This window comes from Carcharodon carcharias, chromosome 18 (genome assembly GCF_017639515.1).
Source record: "Carcharodon carcharias isolate sCarCar2 chromosome 18, sCarCar2.pri, whole genome shotgun sequence".
NCBI classification, from domain to species: Eukaryota; Metazoa; Chordata; class Chondrichthyes; order Lamniformes; family Lamnidae; genus Carcharodon; species Carcharodon carcharias.
The window spans coordinates 50506010-50528363 of record NC_054484.1 but is presented as its reverse complement, the minus strand read 5'-3'; the positions used below and the strand labels follow the sequence as shown (position 1 = coordinate 50528363).

Below are 22354 nucleotides of genomic sequence, written 5' to 3'. Positions count from 1 at the left end.
TATATAAGCTACAAATATCAGTTACAAAAAATTTTTTTGTAGCCACATAATTGAGTACTGCAATTGCATATTTGATATCTAGCGTTAACATTAAAAAGTTCCAAACAGGTATAGAATGGAAAAGCAAAATACTGTGAATCTAAACTTAAAAACTAAAAATGCTGGAAATACTCACAGGTAAAGGGGGAAACATGGTTGCACTTTTCCAGGTTAGTGACCTTTAATTAGAACTATAGTATAGGGACAATTAAACTGACTTTGAACTTTATGCCCCCAATCCTGCAGCTCAGGAGAGCAATCTGTATTGTGCCCATTCTCCATTTCTTTTGGAGGAGTTCCATCAGGGCTAGTTACCTTTGGTGACATTACTCCATTTTTGAATCTTGCACTTGAGTGTTAACAAACGGTAGGATTATGGGATGTATCTCATCTAAGACCAGTTCTGTCCAAAACCAGATGTTCACAACACAAATGCTGCAGTTACTAAATAATGATTAGAATTGAGAACCCTGGAATATTTCTTTTTCTTATCTAACTTGGCGATGCTGAGGCCACTCTCCTTGAAATTGGCTAATCCGACATAGATGCACTATGTGGAATTCACCAAGGCTCCTTAGACAGCACTTTCCAAACCCACAACCACTGTCATCTAGAAGGACAATGGCAGCAGATAGATGGGAACACCACCATCTGGAAATTCCCCTCCAAGTCACTCTCAATCCTGAATTGGAAATATATTGCTGTTCCTTCATTGTTGCTGGGTCAAATTCCTCACAGCACTGTGGATGTACCTATACCACATGGACTGTAAGGGTTCAAGAAGGCAGCTCACCACCACCTTCTCAAGGGCAACTAGGGATGGGCAATAAATGCTGGCCTAGCCAGAGAAGCCCACTTGCCGTGAATGAATTAAAAAAAAGCTTAGGGATTGAAGCTCAACTCTCTAGCTTGTGTAACTACTCCGTGCCTTAATCAAAGGGCTGAGCCAATGGGAGAGAAGAATCTCAACATTTTATGTAATGTTCCTGCAAGAGCAGGGTTTAGGGTACAAATTACATTTCTTTAGTCTGCTTGCTTCTCAACAATAGTATTAACTGAATGCTGTGGAGGAATATGGTTCAAATATTTGTAAGCGTGTGTTTTCATCTTTTCTAGGTCCCCCTGTTGCTCCCCCTACACCTGCACAGATTCCCCAGATTACTTCTGATCCTTTGTCTTCAATACAACAACAGCTACCCAACTCAGATGCATTTGTAGCTGTAGCTCAGCTTTTTCAATCAACACAAGGAGCACAGGTAATAGTTAAATTGATATACAATGCTTACATTCTGAGCAATGTGGCAGTACTGTGACTGTATCATCACATTATTAAATATAAGGATGATATTTCAGTATGTTGCCACTCTTTGGAATTTCATTGCTCTTTTCTGTGGGTTAAGGAGAGTCAGGTGCCATTTAACTGAACTGAGTTGAAAGACTGAGGCTTTTCATCATCTTGCATTCACCTAATCAATAACTGGGAGAAGATCAAATTGTCTGCTTTGATAAATTGCTTAAAATTTAGTAGCTGTTATATTTGATTTGCAAGGTTTTATATGTTGTGATCTTAATAGTAAAACATCAGGTCTCTTCAGAATAAGAGACTTGTACTGTTTTTCAAGATATTTCAGTATTAGGCTAAAAGCAGTACACATGCAATTTATCTTGCTGTTGTTACAATCCTCATAAAGACCGATAACTTAGAAAGATGTACAAATTTCCAAGTGACCAAAGGAAAGGATCACATGACGAGATTTCACGTTCTAAGGCTTTTACTGTAACAAACAAGCTAAAATCAAAATTGACTAAATGTGACTTAGTAGATGACTAATACACTGAACTACAGAAAAGGTATTGTCCATTAGCTTCTTAACGCAACTAAATACCCCAGGCCACGTTTATACACTTCACCGCACTCAGGAGAATAGATATCCTGCTGGCTTTGTGTCAAGGTGTTAAAACTTACATCTTACCTTCAGTAAGTTCTGCCCTGAGTTTCTGTCACCGTAACAAGCAGGTCTCATGGGTTTGTCTCCGGACAGGTTTAGCATGAGATCACATACCCCTCTCCAAGCTGCTCCATTTTACCTTGAGTTAGAGGGACAATTTAAAACATTACTCTCTTGTACAGCCCAGGATTCATAACACTGTTCCATTTAAAGTTTTTAAAAGTTGCTGCTCATCAGAAACAAAAATATGTAGCTTCATGTACAAAAACAAATTGAAGGATTAACTGTGCCTTATGGTTTTACATTTGTTTCATTTTGTTTTGGAATCTGGAATGCTAATACTGGATTTCATTTTTGGTGTTTTTATAATTATACTGAACTTTGTTTTTGCATTAGATACAGCAGATATTACAGAACTTCCAGCAAGCTCCAAAGCCACAATCGCCAGTTGTGGACAATAGCATCATGTCCCAAGTGGAGGCCTTAACAGCTCAGCTGAAGCCACCAAGTACACAGCCTCCAGAACAAAAGGCTGCCTTTGACAAGGTATGCAGAAGCATTCAACAATTCTCCAGATCAAAAGGTTATTTTGTTTGCAGATGTTAATAGATATCCAAGGACCCATATAGCACCCTATAATTCAGTAGCCGATCACGTTTGTAAAAGTGGTTGCTCAATGTAGAATAACCCCGTATTAGGCATTTCCCCGTACTTGGGTCCAAAATGAAGCCCTGACAAATTGTTCATGTCAATTTTACTGCAGAAATTGCTTGACCGATTTGATTATGATGATGAGCCAGAACAAGTCGATGAAGTGAAGAAGGAAGAGTCTAGTCCACCTCCTGCTCAGACTTCGTTGTAAGTATTATCAAACCTATTAGCAAATCAGAGATATTCAGGTTACGATGAGAAGGAAAAGAGAGGCTTTTAGCAGGTACAAGGGAAGCAAATCAGCAGAGGCATTAGTGGAGTAGAGAGTGCAGAGTGGAGCTTAAGAAAGCAATTAGGAGAGCAAAGAGGGGATATGAGAAAGCTCTGGCTGGTAAAAATAGGGAAAATCCCAAGATATTCTATAAGTATATCAATGGGAGGGGATAACCAGAGAAAGAGTAGGGCCCATAAGAGACCATGGGGGCGATCTATGGGTGGAGCCAGAGGACATCACTAGAGTGTTGAATGAATACATCACATGTGTCTTCACCCAAGAGAATGAGGATGAAGGTATCAAACTCGGGGAGAGAGACTGCGAGGTTCTTAAGCAAATTGATATAGGGAGTGACAAGGTATTGGAGGTGTTGGCAGGCTTAAAAGTGGACAAATCTCCAGATCCAGATGCTTTGTGTCCCAGACTGCTGAGGGAGGAGATCACAGGGGCTCTGACCCGAATTTTTAATTCCTCTCTGGCCATGGGGGAGGTGCTAGAGGACTGGAGAACAGCTAATGTGTTTCCGCTATTTAAGAAGGGGTGTAGAGATAAGCCAGGGAACTACAGGCCAGTGAGTCTCACGTCAGTGGTAGGGAAACTATTGGAGAAAGTTCTGAAGGAGAGTATCTATCTCCACTTGGAGAGGCAAGGTTTGATCAGGGATGGTCAGCATGGCTTTGTCAGAGGGAGGTCATGCCTAACAAATTTGATTGAATTTTTTGAGGAGGTGACCAGGTGTGTAGATGAGAGTAGTGCAGTTGATGTGGTTTATAATGATTTCAGCAAAGCCTTTGACAAGGTCCCACATGGGAGACTTATGAAGAAGGCAAATGCACATGGAATACAGTGTAATTTGATAAGGTGGATTCAAAATTGGCTTAGTTGTGGGAGGCAGAGGGTGATAACGGAAGGATGCTTTAGTGACTGGAAGCCAGTGTCCAGTGGCGTACCACAGGGATCTGCGCTCAGTCCCCTGTTATTTGTCATTTATATAAACGACATCGATGACTATGTGGGGGGTAGGATTAGTAAGTTTGCGGATGACACAAAGATTGGCTGGGTGGTTAACAGTGAGGTTGAGTGTCTTAGGCTACAGGAAAATATAGACAGGATGGAAAAATGGGCAGATAAGTGGCAGATGGAATTTAACCCTGAAAAGTGTGAGGTGATACACTTTGGAAGGAGTAATTTGACAAGGAATATTCAATGAACAGCATGACACTAGGAAGTTCTGAGGAACAAAGGGACCTTGGCGAGCGTGTCCATAGATCTCTGAAGGCAGAGGGGCACTTTAGTGGGGTGGTGAAAAAGGCATATGGGACACTTACCTTTATCAATCGAGGCATAGATTACAAAAGTAGGGAGGTCATGTTGGAGTTGTATAGAACCTTGATGAGGCCACAGCTGGAGTACTGTGTGCAGTTCTGGTCGCCACATTATAGGAAGGATGTGATTGCACTGGAGGGGGTGCAGAGGAGATTCACTAGGATGTTGCCTGGGATGAAACATTTAAGTTATGAAGAGAGGTTGGATAGACTGGGTTGTTTTTGTTGGAACAGAGAAGACTGAGGGGTGACCTGATCGAGGTGTACAAGATTATGAGGGGCATGGACAGGGTGGATATGGAGCAGCTGTTCCCCTTAGTTGAAGGGTCAGTCACAAGGGGACATAAGTTCAAGGTGAGGGGCAGGAGGTTTAGGGGGGATGTGAGAAAAAACGTTTTTACCCAGAGGGTGGTGACAGTCTGGAATGCACTGCCTGGGAGGGTGGTGGAGGCGGGTTGCCTCACTTCCTTTAAAAAGTACCTGGATGAGCACTTGGCACGTCATAACATTCAAGGCTATGGACCAGATAGGTAGGTAGGTCAGGTGTTTCTCATGTGTTGGTGCAAACTTGAAGGGCCTCTTCTGCACTGTGATTCTGTGAAACCTGTTGAGGGGACTGAAGCTGTTAAGCGCTTGCTGATAATCCAGCTTCAAGATTACTTTTTACTTTTAACAAAAACCTGATATTTTACAAAATTAATTAACTTAATTGGACTTGAAGTAACTCTTGCACTTTCTCACCATGATGGGCATTACAGTATTCATTAGAATTAATGATGAAGTTTATTGGAAAAAATTGCAAGGTGTTTATTTTATGAAAATGTTTAATATAATTTTTCAATAAGAATTGCAAGTGTTTTGTAGGTATTTTAAATGCTTGTCTGAACGTATTAATTTGAACTAACTTTTTAACATTTCATCTGTTTAATGTTAGTGGCTACTCTGGGGAAGCTATACAGCCACCTATGTATCAGCAGCTTGGGATTCGACTGCCAAATATGGAACAATTTCAGCAGACTTTGATGGGACTCCAGCAGGAGACATTGCAACAGCAGGTTAGAGAATATAATGAGTTTAAAATCCTGTGCAGCTCATCAGAAATCTGGAATAAGAATATTTTTCAGTTGAATCTTTGCACATATAATTACCGCATTAGGATATATAGACATGCTAGCATTGTGAATATTATGTGCAATGCTGAATAAAATTTGGATTGTACTAACCCAGAGTGGATAGACAAGTTTAATAGTTCTCCCTACTTTAAACAGTGTATACCTCCACATTCATGAGGTCTCATTTGACCAAAACCCAAATTTCTAGCGGTCCCTTCTTTATTTTGATAGCAGCAAAAACAAATCAAATACCTTCTCAAAGTTAGGTAACCAGGCCAAAGCTTCCACTACAACTGTGGATATCTTGCAGGCTGCCTGCAGATTCCCTCTGTGGGACATGTTCCATGATGTGCTTCAGAGTCCAATTAAGAGCCCTGCAGTTACATGATTTTTCCTTCCATCGACAGGAGAAGCTGGCAGCATCTACCAAGACCAGTTCTAAGCCAGTTGATACTATTCCACTGTTTGTGAAGAAGGTTTGTGGGTTGCAGTGTGGAGCCTCTATAAGGAATTTGTTTAGTATGTCGCAGTTCTGCCAAGCATTACACTATCAGTCATCGGGGTTGGTGAGGGGCTTTGGTGATGGTCTGAAATGGCCTTCTGGGTTGATCAAGTTGACATGGATGAACATACCTGTGCTGCTGTGGTTATATGTTGTGGAGACTATATATATCCAAGGTGTAGGTGGGGCGGTGCAATGTTTGCAAGCACAGGTAGCCAGGATGTTGGTTTCAATAAAAGTGTGCTGGTATTAATTCCCACTATAGAGTTCAGCTGGACATCAAGGAATTTGACATGTGGGCTTAGTTGCCATGCAGGAGAGTATATACTCTGCTGTTGTAGAATATACTGGGGCAATTGCTGTCATATGGAGGGCTTGAACATGTGTTCATCTGGATCTGGTGACTCTCTGGTGCAGGTTGGCCTTAATTTTTTCCTGAGATTCTGAAGGTGTTGTCTACATGACAGTGTGGTCAAGCGTGACTCCTAAATAGGAGGGGTTTTTGGCCTGATTTGCCTCCATGCCACAGAATGAGAATCTCAGGGCTTAGATTGCTTGATGGTTGTTGAGCTGGAATGTCAAATTGAAGGCCTTTTGAGGTTTTGGCTGAGGGCAACATCAGTGGAAGTAGGTGTCCGTCCTCTGCAAATCACTGGCCAAATACGTCAGTTCAAGAAGGTGGCACACCACCATATGCTCCAGGGCAATGAGAGGTGGACAGTAAATGCTATACTTGCCAGTGATACCAACATCCAACAAATTTAAAAAAAGGATCAACTCAGTAATCAATAGATTCTTGTTTTGCTTGACCAAGGCAATCTTATCATCATAAATGAATTTGCAGGGCTCTTTTCAATGTATTCTTTGTAAGTGTTAGGTGCCAAGACAGAACCCTGTGAGAGTTAGTTGTTCAGCGTCCTTTATCTGCTCTCACTGCAAATCTACACACTTCAGCATCAGTTGCTAAGGATGGAGTTCATTAATAGATCATTGCTTTGCAAGGTTACAAGGTGAGGAGCTTGAAAAGGAGTTCATGATTCCATATCCTGCCATGCCCTGCTTTCAGGGCCACAAGTACTACGTCAGTCTTGAGTTGGCACTGGAAGCTTGTTTCGATGTGTTTTATGTTGTTAACACTGCCACTTAGCACTGCAGTTGAGGCCGTTCTGGAAGCCAATTTGATCCTAGTCCGTAGTCCATTTACTAGACTCCCCAGCACTTCGTAACAAATGCAGAGGAGACTGGATGGTAGCTAGAGGCCTCACAAGCATTCTTTCGCTGCTTTAAAGGGGCAATTATTTTAACCCCTGCAGACTGATGGAATTTTACTGGCTCCCAATGTCTCAGAGAAGTAGATAAACCGTCTCTTCACTTTGGGTCCCAGTGCTTTTAAGAATTTTGGATAAATACCCACTGGACCTGCTGCTTTTCCAGATTTGGCTGTCAACAGAGCGGCTCTCAATTTGCCCAGGGTGATTGGATCAGGCATAGTTAACCATCTTGGTGCTGCCATGAAGTTTGTCGGAAATTGATGCATCACCTGGCTTTGAAATTTCTTGTCTACTGAAGCCTTTGATGCTTGTATCAAGTAGGATGCAATAGTGTCTGCTGCAGTGGTCAGACTTGTGTTTATAGGTGAGGTTTGCCCCACCAAGTTGCTAGAGTGCACAGCCAATGCTTTCCTGTTGGAGTGTAAAGTTAGTCTTCTCCAAAAAGTTCTTCCATCTTATCATCTCACTGAGTTCAAGGATTCCAGCATTGTGGCTGTGGTTGGGTTCATGTTCAGCAACTATTCCTGGTGGGGGACCAGATTTTCATCCTTCCTGTATGCCTTTCTAAACTTCCAAGATGTACTGTTTGTGGTAGCTTTAATAGTTCCTGTAACTCTGTTGAAGGCATCAGTGGTTGACTGAATCTACCTGATGTTCGTGTCAATTGACTTTTGATGGACTTTTCAGTCTTTGCTTTTTTAAAACTCCACCAACAGGAATTTTGATGCCACCATTGATGATTGTTGACCTGAGTTGACTGTTGGGGAAGTTGTCAAACCATAGATGAGGAAAGAGCAGTAGACTGGTGGTTTGTACTGATTGGAGCTCAGTAGCATTCTTGCATATACTGTTGTACTGAAATCTTCAGCAGTACATTTACAATTGAATTAGGTCATGAAGCAGATTTAAAGGCAAGTTTGGTGTCATTTTGAGGTGACAATAGTTGTGATCTGAGATCTTGTAACAGGATGAGCCACGGGAAGAATGTCATCATCCACCCTTCATATTTGCTTGATACTTAACCAAATTACACAAACAACTTCACACAATGATCTTATTCTGCAGCTGTAAATGAAGAACCAATGGAAATAATCTACAGTGGGTTATATAACAAATAAGGGACTGGTTAGTTGGTGTGTAAAGTATGATAAGCATAGTAACCTCTTAAAAGAGGTTATTTATTTCCTTTGGTGAGAAGTTATAGTACTTGTATGGAATGAATAATAAGGGAGACCCTTTCAGGCAAGCAATCTTTCAGCTGTATTAATCAGTACTCTGAATAAGAATGGTCTTTTTGCCCTCATGCTCTTAGCAGCAGTGCTTTTTTGGTAACCTTCTAAAGACTGATTTCCACGAATGGTTAGTTTTTTTTTTTGGAAAAGTAGTTATAAAGTGCTTACACAGAAGAGATTTTTTGATTTGGTGAAATAAAATATCTCACAAAGCAACCATTTTTCACATTTCTGTCAAGTTCTACATGAGCCATCTATGGTTGAAAAGAGGAAAGCATTGGCATATGGAATTTTTATTGTGAAAAAGATGGTGAAATTTTTAACACCATCTCAGAAGTGTCCTAAAGGACTAAGCATATCTGACCCTTTGCTGACTGGCTAGATGACAAGTCTCTATGCCATTAATTTGAGGTGTGGTGCCATAGTTTAAAGGGGAGCAGTCTGGAGGTTTCTAAAGAGATGGGGTTTTTTTTATTTAAGATTGTGTATTTTATTATCTGCACGTACAAAGGATTTATTTTCCTCCCTGTAATTAAGAAAATTAAATCTGACCTTTGAATAAGTGGTATTCCAGATACAGTGATGGTAGATCACATAGGTTTTAGCTGTGGAATCTTTTAAAGGATCAGCTATCTGTTGATTTTCCTTCTTGCTTATCTTGCCTCACCATAGTGTGTGTCTAAGTATCTGTCGTTGCAAGATACACTCCTACATCCAAGGTTAGAATTTTCCTTTAGTGCAAAACAATGGTACATTCAGTGCATTTTTGCAATATTCTTGTTAAATATTACATATACTAATTTACTTTGTTTTATTTCAGATGCCCCCACCTCCCAATGGACAGTTACCAACGTTTGGGATGGTTCCTGTTCATCCATATGCAGCTATGCCTCAGCCTGCTATGCCACCAGCGCCACCTATACAGCCTGTTTTTCAGCAAGACTACCATACTCCAAGTGAACCACCACCACCACAGCAACAACAACAGCAACAACAACAGGTGAGATTTCACTTAACTAATAATTTTGTAATGTGAGAGTTACTTTTGTGGGTCATAATTTAATGGTCATAATCTTGTGATTTGAAGGAAGTAGATATGGAGATTGAAAAGCCTGACACACGAGAAACAAAACGTCGTAGTGTTGAAAATAGAAGATCACGTACTCGGTCTGGATCCAGGTTAGTAAAACAGATTAGTAATACTGTGTTAAGTACTTGTAATCTGCCCATTTACTTGAAAAGTCTTAAATTTATGAATTCAATAAAATAAACAAATAGTTCAGGACTCAGTATCTCATCCATTTTCCCTCACCTAACAGTTGGCTCACTGTACCCTTGCTTATGGTTAGACTACCAGAGACTTGTGAAGCATTTGTGGTCAAATTAGTGTACTTAACTAATTCCAAGCTTCCCATGCCATCCCCTCCCCCTCATTCCTCCCATGCCGTTTGTGCCCTTCCTTCTATCCTTCACATGTTACCTGTCCCATGCCATCCATATCCCCAGCTTTGCACAATCCTTCTAGCCGGGGTAATTTTGTTGTTGGGCTCCCATTACCTTCTGCTGTTTAATTTCTCTACTGATCACCCCTGAACCCTGCTGCCAATAACCATGCGATAGTCACACATGCTTCTTGTTTTCCAGTCTTCTGCATGCCCCATGTGCCTCTGGAAGTGCTAAGATCCACCCACCAAATAAACCCACTGACCAATCAGAAAAATGCAGATAAATAAAAATATTATCATAGCTTAGGACAACAGCTTCCCAACCAGATGGTCACACATTTAAGCCATCTAATAATGTTACACTGTTATGGACTTTACACATTATCTGGAGTTTTTCCTTACTCAGATATAATCTTAATTATATGTAATCATTTTAAATTCTCTGTTGGGTACCATTTAAGTGGAATTTCACTGGTTCATTATCACGTAGCAATACGGGTCCTAAAAAGTGAGAATCTAGTTTTCTAATGGCCGTTTTCAATGTCATTTTTTTCTTCGTTCTTGTTGTCGTTCAGAAGGTGGTGAGCTGCCTTCTTGAACTGCTATAGTCCACTTGGTGTAGGTACACCCGCAATATTTTTTTTTCTGCAGTAATTTGATGCAACTGAATGCCTTGTTATGCCATTTCAGAGGGCAGTTAAGAACCAGCCGCATTGTTGTGGATCTGGACTTGCATAGATGGGCCTGGGTAATGATGGCAGATTTCCTCCCCTGAAGGTCATTGGGGAACCAGATGAGTTTTTCCGGCTATGCAGTAGTTTCGTTATTAATGATATTAGCATTTTAATCTAGATTTATTAATTAAATTTAAATTCCCCCAGCTGTTTTGGTAGAATTTGAACTCATTAGTCTGGGCCTCTGGATTACTATTCAGTAACATTACCACTATGCTACCATCCATCTTAATGAATGGCCTCCATGATTACCTCGTGGAGATTGTTGAAACTTTGTCCAGCAATTGAAATGCAAATGGTAATGCTAAAATACAATCCTTGGTGTCTTTGTTGGGGGTATAGATATTTAGCCACTAAGCTGCATAATAGTTTCAACTTTCTTGTACACTCTGGAGAATTCTCGCTGTTGCACAGCATTTTGTGTACTCTCAATGCTGTTTATTCGTCCAATTCAGACAGAAAACTTGACATGCAGCCACATTAACTATGTTACTCTTCATTCAAGTGAATGTTACATGGTCATAATTTTGGCATTTCAGCATTGCTATCTTCAGGTAGCCCTAATGGGAGTGACTGGCACAGCTGAGTGCGAGGTAACATTGTTAATGCCTGATATACAAACACACAGATTTAGATTTTTTTTTAAATTAAGATGCTGATGGAATACAGCAAAAAAGACACTTGTTGATTGACTGTACACAGCTTCCTTTCATCTTTGGGACCTGGTTTGAATTCATCAAGACTGAGGTGTCCTGTTTGTGATGGCTTTGAGAATCCTAGATGAGATCAATAAATGTGGTCTCAATTTGGGCTCTAGTGAATGTGGGTACCCAGCACAGATCTGTCTAGAGTTCACAGCACTAATGCCCAGTCTTGTGTAGTGTATTGAAAATGGAAGAATTGACATTGGTGCCAAAAATTGTTGATAATTAAATCACATTGTTGGGACAAATTGGTGATAGGGTCTAGCCTATTGTGTAACTGTCCTAACCGTCAACTGTTTTGTTACTAACAAAACATTTTTGTATTAAAAGAAACCTTTGAATAGGGGCTACAAAATGTTGATCATTAGCTTACCATTCTCATCTTTAACTGATACCATTGAGTTCAACAGCACTGTAACTTGGAAGTGATGACAACACTGTATGCACAGGATAGATAATCTTTTCAGATTATTTGGTGAGATGATCATTGTAAACCTACAAATTGGTTTACTTAATATCAAATAAAGGAATAGTGTTCTCATACTGAACTTTACTATTAGAGGACTTGATAGGTTAGCTGCTGGTAGAATGTTTTCCTTGGCTGGAGAATCTAGAACTAGGGATCACAGTCTCAGAATAAGGAATTGGCCATTTAGGATTGAAATGAGAAATTTCTGCTCAAAGGATTGTGGTTCTTTGGAATTTTCCTCCTCGCTGAGCCGTGGATGCCTAGTCATTAACTATATTCAAGACATTGATCAATAGATTTTTGGATACCCAAGAAAATGAGATCTGTGTGGAAAGGTGAAATTGAGGTAGAAAATCAGCCATGATCATATTGAATGGTGGAGGAGGGCTGAATGGCCTACTACTCCTTTTTCTTATATTCATATCATCCCATAGGATTAGCCTTGCCTTCAGTGTAGAAAGCCGTGCTTTCCGTCAGTGTAACAGCATGTATATTTGCATGTAAAAAGGGACAGCAAATGAGAACATAGTAGAAATACTAAATTCAAAAAGTAGGGACCTATTAAAATAATTGATATTTAAAGTAAAAGCTGTTATGGAGTTGTAAGAGCTCATGTGAACACACTGCATTTTATTATTTCTTGGAAGATTGTTTTATTTACTGGATATATAACATATATATTTTCCACAGATCACCAAAGAGGAGACGTTCTCGGTCTGGGTCTAGGTCACGAAGGTCAAGACATAAGCGTTCTCGATCACGATCCAGAGAAAGACGGAGGCACTCTCCTCGATCGCGATCTCAAGAACGACGTGAAAGAGAGAAGGAGAGAGAACGGCGTCAAAAAGGACTTCCACCAATTAAGTCTAAAATTGTTAGCGGTAAGTAGTTTGAATCTGGAGGAAAATCCATTGTACCATGCCATATTTCATCCATTTTTTAAAGAAACACTTTGCCATGACAATAATTTGTTAGAATTTTCATTGTCCCATAAACAGCAAAATAGTGTATGTAATTTTTATAATTAAAATATTAGCATTCCTACAATATTAAAAAGTGATGAATTATTCATATATAAAACACCTCATTCATTTATCTTAAAGGGTTCTTTATCCTCCAGTCAACGGAAGTGAAGCGAGTGCTTTAACCTCTAAATTTGCGGTTCTCACTGTGTTCCTTTAGCCCAAATCTATGACAAAATGTGTTTTCTCATACTACTAAAATCCAGCTTTCTGAGCTCAATGTTTTCAACGTCATGTCTCCAGTTTGCAGCACAACACTCTGGATAGGACAGCTGGACAAGAGAGCAACTCAACAGGATGTTGCAAATCTTCTGGAAGAATTTGGCCAGATAGAATCTTTGAATGTAAGTATATTTTATCCCTGGCTGAAAATTATTGTCACATTGGATTAATTGTGTGTTCACAGACTAACTCAATGTGTAAATACTTTGTTTGCTGTGTGATTGAGGGATTCAGAACATATGGCTTCCAGATGATTTCAGTAGCTATAGGTTAGTGAACGGGATGAAAAATCAGCCATGGCTCCTGTCCTCAATTTCCATACACTGATTCACGATGGAGGGTATTTAAATCTAGATGTTAAGTGAGACCAGAATTACACCTGTTTTGCTGCAAAGCTTGCTGCCTTACACTCTCAGTTCACATGTGTAAAATGAACACTTGAGTGTTGCTGACATCTATGCAGCCGCTTGGATGGAAATTAAGTGATGTTACCAGTGGATTAACAGGGTCGGGGGTGGGGGGTGGTGTAAGTGCATTTTGAAGTTAATGTGCTATTGAAAATTAGCTTGTTTGGTCCTGAAATAATTTATAGAAATCATTCCAAAAAAATCACCTTTTGTTTTAATATGCTACTTAATGCAATGGTGTACTTAGCAGTTAGGAGAGCACAGCCAGGTGCAGGACGTGACAATGGAATCTTAAGAAGAGCACCCCCACCTATTGCAGGAGTGTGACAGTTCAGTTTCTCAGGCATTTGTGATTTTTCTTCAGTGAGATTTTCGATTTGGGGCGGGTATAATAGTATAGTGGTTTTATTGGTGGACTAGTAATTGAAAGGCCTGGACTAATAATCTGAAGACATGAGTCCAAATTCCACCTTGGCAGTTTGTGAATTGAATTCAGTTAATAAATCTGGAATCAAAAAACCTCATTGGTAATGCTGACTATGAAACTATGTAAAAACCCAACTAGCTCACTAAAGTTATTTAGGGAAGGAAACCTGCTATTTGATGCTGAATTCAAACCAGAGGCAATGTTGTAACGAAAGAAGGTGCAGAGGAGATTTACTAGAATGGTACCAGGGATGCAGGACTTTAGTTATATGGAGAGACTAGAGAAACTGGGGCTGTCCTTGTTAAAGCAGAAAAGATTTAGGGGACATTTATTAGTGGTGTTCAAAATCAAATATGGTTCTGATCAAGTAAATAAGGAGAATATGTTTCTAGAGGCAAAAGAGTCAGCGGTGGGCACACATTTAAAGTAATTGGTAAAGAATCAGAGGCAGGATGAGCATTATTTTTACACAGCCCATTGTTCTGATCTGGAGTGCACTGTGGTGGAAGCAAATTCAATAATACCTTAAAAAATATTTGAGGGGGAAAGGGTTTGCAGGGCAGAGGAGGAAGGGTAGAGATATGGACTAATTGGATGGCTTTTGCAAAGAGACAACACAATCAAGGCCTCCTGCACTGCATCATCCTATGAACTTGCTACACTTTCCTGTCCCTTTGAAACTAGCTTCTCATGCATGCTTTCATATTTGTATCCTTTATAAATAACTAACATTTTCATTCCATATATAATGCATATTCAATGTTAAATATTAGTTCCATATTCCTTCTAATATAAATGCTCCTGTTATAGATAACAGGTCAATGTAGAAATAAAAAGTACCATTACAAAGAAATAAAACTTTATTTTCCCTTTAAGCTGAAGAAATAAAAGATTTGTTATTTTCCCTTTATCCCTTTAACTGCTTATCACGTGGTGGCCCAGGTGTATGAAAATTATTCATAATTGGATTGAAAACAACATTTACTGCCAGAACAAATTGGAACTTGGTAATGAATTGTTACAAAAGGAGAAAATGCTGGAAACACTCAACAGGTCAGGTGGCATCTGTGGAGAGAGAACAGGGTTAATGTTTTAGATTGATGATCTGTTATCAGAATGCGTATGTTTAATTTGATTGTGTTTTCCTTCATATTGGTACTTTCACTTGGGATTCTGTTAGGTCTTTTGATCTATTTTGTGTTGTATCACAGATGATTCCTCCAAGAGGTTGTGCTTACATTGTGATGGTTCATAGACAAGATGCATACCGAGCCTTACAGAAGCTGAGCAGAGGGACGTTCAAAGTCAATCAAAAGCCTATAAAGGTATGCACTGTATATGGTGCTAAATTTTACAAAAATAAATTTTTCTTCTCTAAACGCCATAACTGTAGCTGGTTTTTCAGTGATTAAACTTGATGACCTGATTTTTATGTTGTGCACGCCATGTATGTAGAATGTTAGGTTACAGTGCAATAGAATTAGGATAGAAATACAATTCTTCCATTTTTTTTTCTTTTTACAGAAACGATGCTTGTAAATATATTTGTTTATTGAACGGTAGAATGTGATACCGGGCTGCAGCAAAGAAGTAAATCCTTTTTGGGGAATTAGCCAGAAACCTAGCACCGTCCCTGTTGTGTTTATATAACAGGTTCTTTCTGAAATGGTTTTTCAAACATTCTCTGCAGAAGAAACATCAGTAATACTCGTAGGGGATATATTGTAAAGCAAAGGTAACACTTATGAGGGGGAAGATAGGCCTCATAACTTTCCCTAATGGGGCAAATAAAGATTTTCTTTTGAGTAATTTATGGGATGATGTGTACCAAATAAAGTTCTTTACTTTTCAGATTGCTTGGGCCTTAAACAAGGGAATGAAAACAGAATACAAACAGTTTTGGGATGTAGAGCTTGGGGTATCTTATATTCCATGGGATAAAGTTAAACCTGAAGAACTGGAGCGTTTGTGTGAAGGAGGAATGCTGGACAATGAAACTCTTTGTCCAGGTAAGCATCAGCGTCATTATTGCATTTTTTGTCTATTCAATAAATTTCTTCAGGAATAAATTGGGTGAATTTTGTTTTATCTTGTGGTCTTAACTAACTATCAGTGTTGAGGTCCTGTGAAGGAACATGTAAGCTTCGGAGTATTTTGCTAATGATGCTGCAGGTAAGGACTCCAGCAAAAAAAAAACTCTCATTTCCATTGGTTCGGTTAGCAATGAATTCATGTGGAACATCCTCACTTTCAGTTAAACTGGCGACTGCATTAGAACCAGTCGATCTGGCCTACAGTTTACCAGCCTGGCAGTGACAAATTACTCGATTGGGCCAGGTTTTGCATTGAGTTTTGCATTTGGGGAGGTGGTGGAGGTGTAGTTGTATTGTCGCTGGACTAGTAATCCAGAAACCCAGGGTAATGCACTGGGGACCTGGGTTCGAATCCTGCCAAGGCAGATGGTGCAATTTGATTTCATTAAAAACCTACTGGTGACCTTGAAACCATTGGCAATTGTTGTAAAAACCCATATGGTTCACTAATGTCTCTTCTTTACCTGACCTGGCCTATATGTGATTCCAGACCCACAGCAATGTGCTTAACTCTTAAGTGCCCTCTGAAATAGCCTAGCAAGCCACTCAATTGTATCAAATAGCTACAAAGCCTCAAAAAAAGGAATGAAACCGGACGGACCACCCAGCATCAACCTAGGCGCTGGAAACGACAATGGCAAACTCAGTCCTGTCGACTCTGCAAAGTCCTCCTTACTACCACCTGAGGGCTAGTGCCAAAATTTGGAGAGCTGTCTCACAGATGAGTCAAGCAACAGCCTGACATAGTCATCCTCATGGAATCATATCTTACAGATGATGTCCCAGAAAACACCATCACCATCCCTGGGTATGTGTCTTCCACTAGCAGGACAGACCCAGCAGAGGTGATGGCACACTGGTATACAGACAGGAAGGAGTTGCCATTGACTGAACCCCGTGAAGTCTCATGGCATCAGGTCAAACATGGGTAAGGAAACCTCCTGCCATTTAATCACGTACCACCCTCTCTCAGCTGATGAAATCAGCGCTCCTCCATGTTGAACACCATTTGATGGCAAGGGTGCAGAATGTACTCTGGGTGGGAAACTTCATTGTCCATCACCAAGAGTGCCTCGGTCGCACCACTGCTGACCGAGCTGGCCACGTCCTAAATTACATAACTGCTAGACTGGGTCTGCGGCAGGTGGTGAGGGAACCAACAAGAGGGAAAATCGTACTTGACTTCATCCTCACCAGCCTGTCGCAGATGCATCTGTCCATGACAGTATCGGTAGGAGTGACCACCACACAGTCGTTTTGGAGACGGAGTCCCACCTTCACCTTGAGGATACCCTCCATCATGTGTGGTGCTACCACCATGCTAAATGGGATAGATTTTGAACCGATCTAGCAACTGATGTAGGCACTGTGGACCATCAGTAGCAGCAGAATTGTATTGAAACACAATCTGTAACTTCATGACCTGGCATATCCCCCACTGTACCATTACCCTCAAACCAGAGGATCAATCATGGTTCAATGAAGAGTGCAGAAGGGCATGCCAGGAGCAGTACCAAGCATACCTGAAAATGAGGTGTCAACCTGATGAAGCTATAACACAGGACTACTTGTGTGCTGAACAGCATGAGCAGCAAGTGATAGACAGAGTAAGCGATCCCACAACCAACGGATCAGATCTAATCTCTGCAGTTCTGCCCTATCTGGTCGTGAATGGCGGTGGACAATTAAACAACTTCGTGGAGGAGGAGGCTTCACAAATGATGGAGGAACCCAGCACATCAGTGCAAAAGAAAAGGCTGAAGCATTTGCTACCATCTTCAGCCAGAAGTGCCAAGTGGATGATCTATCTCGGCCCCCTCATGAAGTCCCCAACATCACAGGTGTCAGTCTTCAGCCAATTCGATTCACTCCATGTGATATCTAGAAACAGCTGAAGGCACAGGATACTGCAAAGGCTATGGGCCCTCAACATTCTGGCAATAGTAAGACTTGTGCTCTAGAACTTGCCACGCCCCTAGCCAAATTGTTCCAATACAGCTACAACACTGGCACCTACCTGGCTATGTGGAAAATTGCCCAAGTATGCCCTGTATACAAAAAGCAGGACAAATCCAACCTGGGCAATTACTGCCCCATCAGCCTACTCTTGATCATCAGTAAAATAATAGAAGGAGTTATCGACAGTGTTATCAAGCGGCACTTGCTTAGCAATTACCTGGTCACTGGCGCCCAGTTTGGGTTCCGCCAGAGCCACTCCGCTCCTGACCTGTTTACATCTTTACAGCCTTGGTTCAAACATGGACAAAAGAGCTGAACTCCCGAGGTGAGGTAAGAGTGACTGCCCTTGACATCAAGGCTGCATTTGACCGAGCGTGGCATCAAGGAGCCAAGCAAAATTGGAGTCAGTGGGAATCAGGGAGAAAACTCTCCGCTGGTTGGAGTCATATCTAATACAAAGGATGATGTTTATGGTTGCTGGAGGTCAGTCATCTCAGCTCCAGGACTTCACTGCAAGAGTTCCTCAGGGTAGTGTCCTCGGCCCAGCCATCTTCAGCTGCTTCATCAATGACCTTCCTTCCATCATAAGGTCAGAAGTGGGGATGATCGTCAATTATTGCACAATGTTCAGCACCATTCCTGACTCCTCAGATACTGAAGCACCCCATGTCCAAATGCAGCAAGACCTGGACAATATCAAGCTTGGACTGACAAGTGGCAAGTAATATTTACGCCCCACAAGTATCAGGCAATGACCATCTCCAACAAGAGAGAATCCAACCATTTCTCCTTTGATGTTCAATGGCATTATCATCACTGAATCCCCCACTATCAGCATTCTGGGGCTTACCATTGACCAGAAACTGAACTGGACTAGCCATATAAATACTGTGGCTACAACAGCAGGTCAGACGCTAGGAATCCTGCGATGAGTAACTCACCTCTTGACTCCCAAAGCCTCTCCATCATATACAAGGCACAAGACAGGAGTGTGATGGAATACTCCCCACTTGGATGAGTGCAGCTCCCACAACACTCTAGAAGCTTGACACTGTCTGGGGAAAAAGCAGCCCTTTTGATTGGCACCACATCCACTCCCTCCGCCACCGACGCACTGTAGCAGCATCTACAAGACGCACTGCAGGAATTCACTGAGGCTCCTTTGACAGCACCTTCCAAATCCACGACCACTACCATCCAGACAGACAAGGGCAGCAGATAGATGGGGACACCATCACCTGGAAGTTCCCCTCCAAGTCACTCACCATCCTGACTTGGAAATATATCGCCATTCATTCACTGTCACTGAGTCAAAATCCTGGAACTCCCTCTCTAACGGCACTGTGGGTGTACCTACGCCACATGGACTGCAGTGGTTCAAAAAGGCAGCTCACCATCTCTCAAGGGCATCTAGGGGTGGGCAATAAATGCTGGCCCAGCCAGCGACGCCCACATCCTGTGAATTAATAAAAAATAGAGTGATGAACAAATGATGCCAGCCATTTGTTGGCCTTGCACTTGCCCATAGTGCTCACAGTAAATTGCTGTAAATGCCCTGTACTGTTTATCTGGGGCCTGAGAACAAGGCAAGCAACTGTGTGTGTCCTTAACCAATCATATTGAAGAATCAGTATTTCTGGAAGTGTAAGTTAGAACAGTGAAATCAATGTCAAATTAAATTCAGATAGCAAAATAAAGAGGGAAAGTAAGATTGGATTGGGAAGGAGAGAAAAATTAGACAAAAAGTTTGTACATAAATAATGGTGAACACAATTAGCTTTTTTTGCAGCAATCTTTGAACCAGTCCTGAACTAAAAAAGCGCTTGAGTCAGGGGCCAGTATAAAAACAAACTTTTAATGACAGAAGATTATACTTTGTGTTCAGTCACTTGTAGAATGTCAGATTTGATTCCAGCATGTTTTTAATATCCTATGATGCAAAGTTGGGTGAGCAAGTAAACTATGAAGGAGGGTACAAGAATAAGAACAGGCCAGGTGAGTGAATAAGAACATGGTATATTCAATGTGAAGTTATCCATTTTAGTAGGAAAAGTTAAAAAGAAGAATATTTTTAAATGGTGAGAAACTGGGAAATGTTGGTATTCAGAGGGACCTGGGTGTCTTTGTACATAAATCACAATGTTAACATACAGGTACAGCAAGCAATTAGGAAAGCAAATGGTATGTTAAGCCTTTATTACAAGGGGATTGGAGTATTAGATTAAAAAAGATAACTGTAATTATATATTAATGAGGCTACACCTGGAGTACACTGTCCAATTTTGATCTTAGCAATAGAAGGATATATTTTCCTTCGCATAAGTGCAACAAAAGTTCACTAGACTCTTTCCTGGAATGAGGGGATTTTCCGGTGAGGAATAGACTGTACCTCCCTGAAGTCTCCACTATCACTGATGCCAATCTTCAGCCAGTTTAGTTCAGTTCACATGAAATCGAAAAACAGCTGAAGACACTGGATACAGCAAATCTCTGGTGTCTAATGACATCCCAGCTGTAGAACTGAAAACTTGTGCCCCAGGATTGGTCATGCCCTGAGCCACGGTGCTCCAGTACAACTTCAACACTGGCATCTATCTGATAAAGTGAAAAATTACCTGGATACATCCTGTTTACAAACTGCAGAGCAACTCCCAATTTGTCCAATTACCATCCCATCAATGTACTCTCAATTATCAGCAGTGATGGAAGGTCATAGAGGTCAACAGCACAGAAAAAGGCCCTTCGGCCCATTGAGTCTACGCCAGTCAAACAAGTACCTAACAATTCTAATCCCATTTCCCAGCACTAGGCCCATAGCCTTGTGTGCCATGACATCGCAAGTGCACATCCAATTCTACTTAAATGTTGTGAGGGTTTCTGCCTCTACCACCCTTTCAGGCAGCGAGTTCCAGATTCCCACCATCCCCTGGGTGAAAAAATTCTTCCTCACATCCCCTCTAAACCTCCTACCCCTTACCTTAAATCTATACCCCCTGGTTATTGATCCCTCACCATGGGGAGAAGTTCCTTTCTGACTACCCTATCTATGCCCCTCATAATTTTATACACCTCAATCATGTCCCCTCTGCTCCAGGGAAAATAACCCTAGTCTATCTCAATCACTCCTCATAACTAAAACTCTCCAGCCCAGGCAACATCTTGGTAAATCTGCTCTGCACTCTCTCTAGTGCAATCACACCCATCCTATAATGCAGATTCCAGAACTGCATGCAATACTCTAGCTGTGGCCTAACCTATACAGTTCCATCATAACCTCCCTGCTCTTATATTCTGTGCCTCGGCTAATAAAGGCAAGTATCCCATATGCATTCTTAACCACCTTAACTACCTCCCCGGCTACCTTAAGGGACCGGCGGACACGCACACCCAGGTCCCTCTGATCCTCGGTACTTCCCAGGGACCTACCATTCATCGTGTGTTCTGATATCCAAGTGCATCATCTCACTTACCTGGATTAAATTCCATTTACCACTGATCAGCCCATCTGACCAGGCCGTCTATAACATCCTGTAATCTAAGGCTATCTGCCTCACTATTTACCACCCCACCAATTTTCGTGTCATCTGCGAACTTACTGATCAACCCTCCTATATTCAAGTCTAAATTGTTTATATATACCACAAACAGCAAGGGACCCAACACCAATCCTTGTGGAACCCCACTGGATGTAGGCATCCAGTCACAAAAACACCCCTTGAATCATACGTAGCACAAAGTAAGGTGATGTAATAGTTGGAGGCCAATCATCTCAATCACAGGGCATTGCTGCAGGAATCCCTCGGTAGCATCCATGGCTTGACATCTTCAGATGCTTTCTCAATGACCTTCCCTCCATGATAGGATCCGAAATGGAGATGTTTTCTGATGATTGCAGTGTTCAGCACTGTTCACAACTCCTCAGATACTGCATGCGAATATGGACTGCATCACTAAGAACTGGACAACATTCAGGTTTGGGCTGATAGGCAGCAAGTAACATTCACAGCACACAAGTGCCAGGCAATGACCTTCGCCAGCAAGTGAGGATCTAATCATTTTCACTTAGCATTTAATGGCATTACCATCATTGAAACCCGCACTTTTAGCATCCTGAGGGTTACCATTGACCAGAAACTGAACTGGACTAGCTATATTGTCGATATAGGAGTGGGTCAGAGGCTGGATAATCTGCAGCAAGAAGTTCACCCCTGACTCCCCAAAGCCTGTCCACCATCTATAAAGGAAAAGCAAGGAGTGTGATGGAATAATCACTAATTGACTGGGTGAGTGCTGCTCCAACAACACTTGAATCTCAACACCATCTAAGACAAAGTAGCCCTCTTCAAGGCACCCAATCCACCCCCTTAAACCTTCACACTTTCCACCACTGGTGCACAATTGCTGCATTGTTTACCATTCACTGCAGTAACTTGCCAGGCTCCTTCAACAACACCTTCCAAACCCATGACCTCTATGACCTAGAAGATCAAGAGCAGCAGATGCATGGGAACACCACC

At 41.3% G+C, this 22354-nt stretch overlaps 1 protein-coding gene across 5 annotated transcripts in view; it reads left to right on the top strand.

The window, feature by feature from the left end:
- The window catches only part of LOC121290558 (SR-related and CTD-associated factor 4-like), a 103568-nt gene that overhangs the window by 58662 nt on the left and 22552 nt on the right, over window positions 1-22354 (top strand). For 4 of the 5 annotated variants that reach the window (XM_041211091.1, XM_041211093.1, XM_041211094.1 and 1 more), the window contains 10 exons: window positions 1156-1295; window positions 2385-2534; window positions 2752-2846; window positions 5173-5293; window positions 9176-9355; window positions 9443-9534; window positions 12398-12588; window positions 12973-13073; window positions 14997-15110; window positions 15638-15794. In XM_041211091.1, coding sequence (XP_041067025.1) covers window positions 1156-1295; window positions 2385-2534; window positions 2752-2846; window positions 5173-5293; window positions 9176-9355; window positions 9443-9534; window positions 12398-12588; window positions 12973-13073; window positions 14997-15110; window positions 15638-15794 — 1341 coding nt within the window. Of the gene's footprint in view, window positions 1-1155; window positions 1296-2384; window positions 2535-2751; window positions 2847-5172; window positions 5294-9175; window positions 9356-9440; window positions 9535-12397; window positions 12589-12972; window positions 13074-14996; window positions 15111-15637; window positions 15795-22354 lie in introns of all 5 variants that reach the window. The other variant, XM_041211092.1, reaches the window with a different exon arrangement.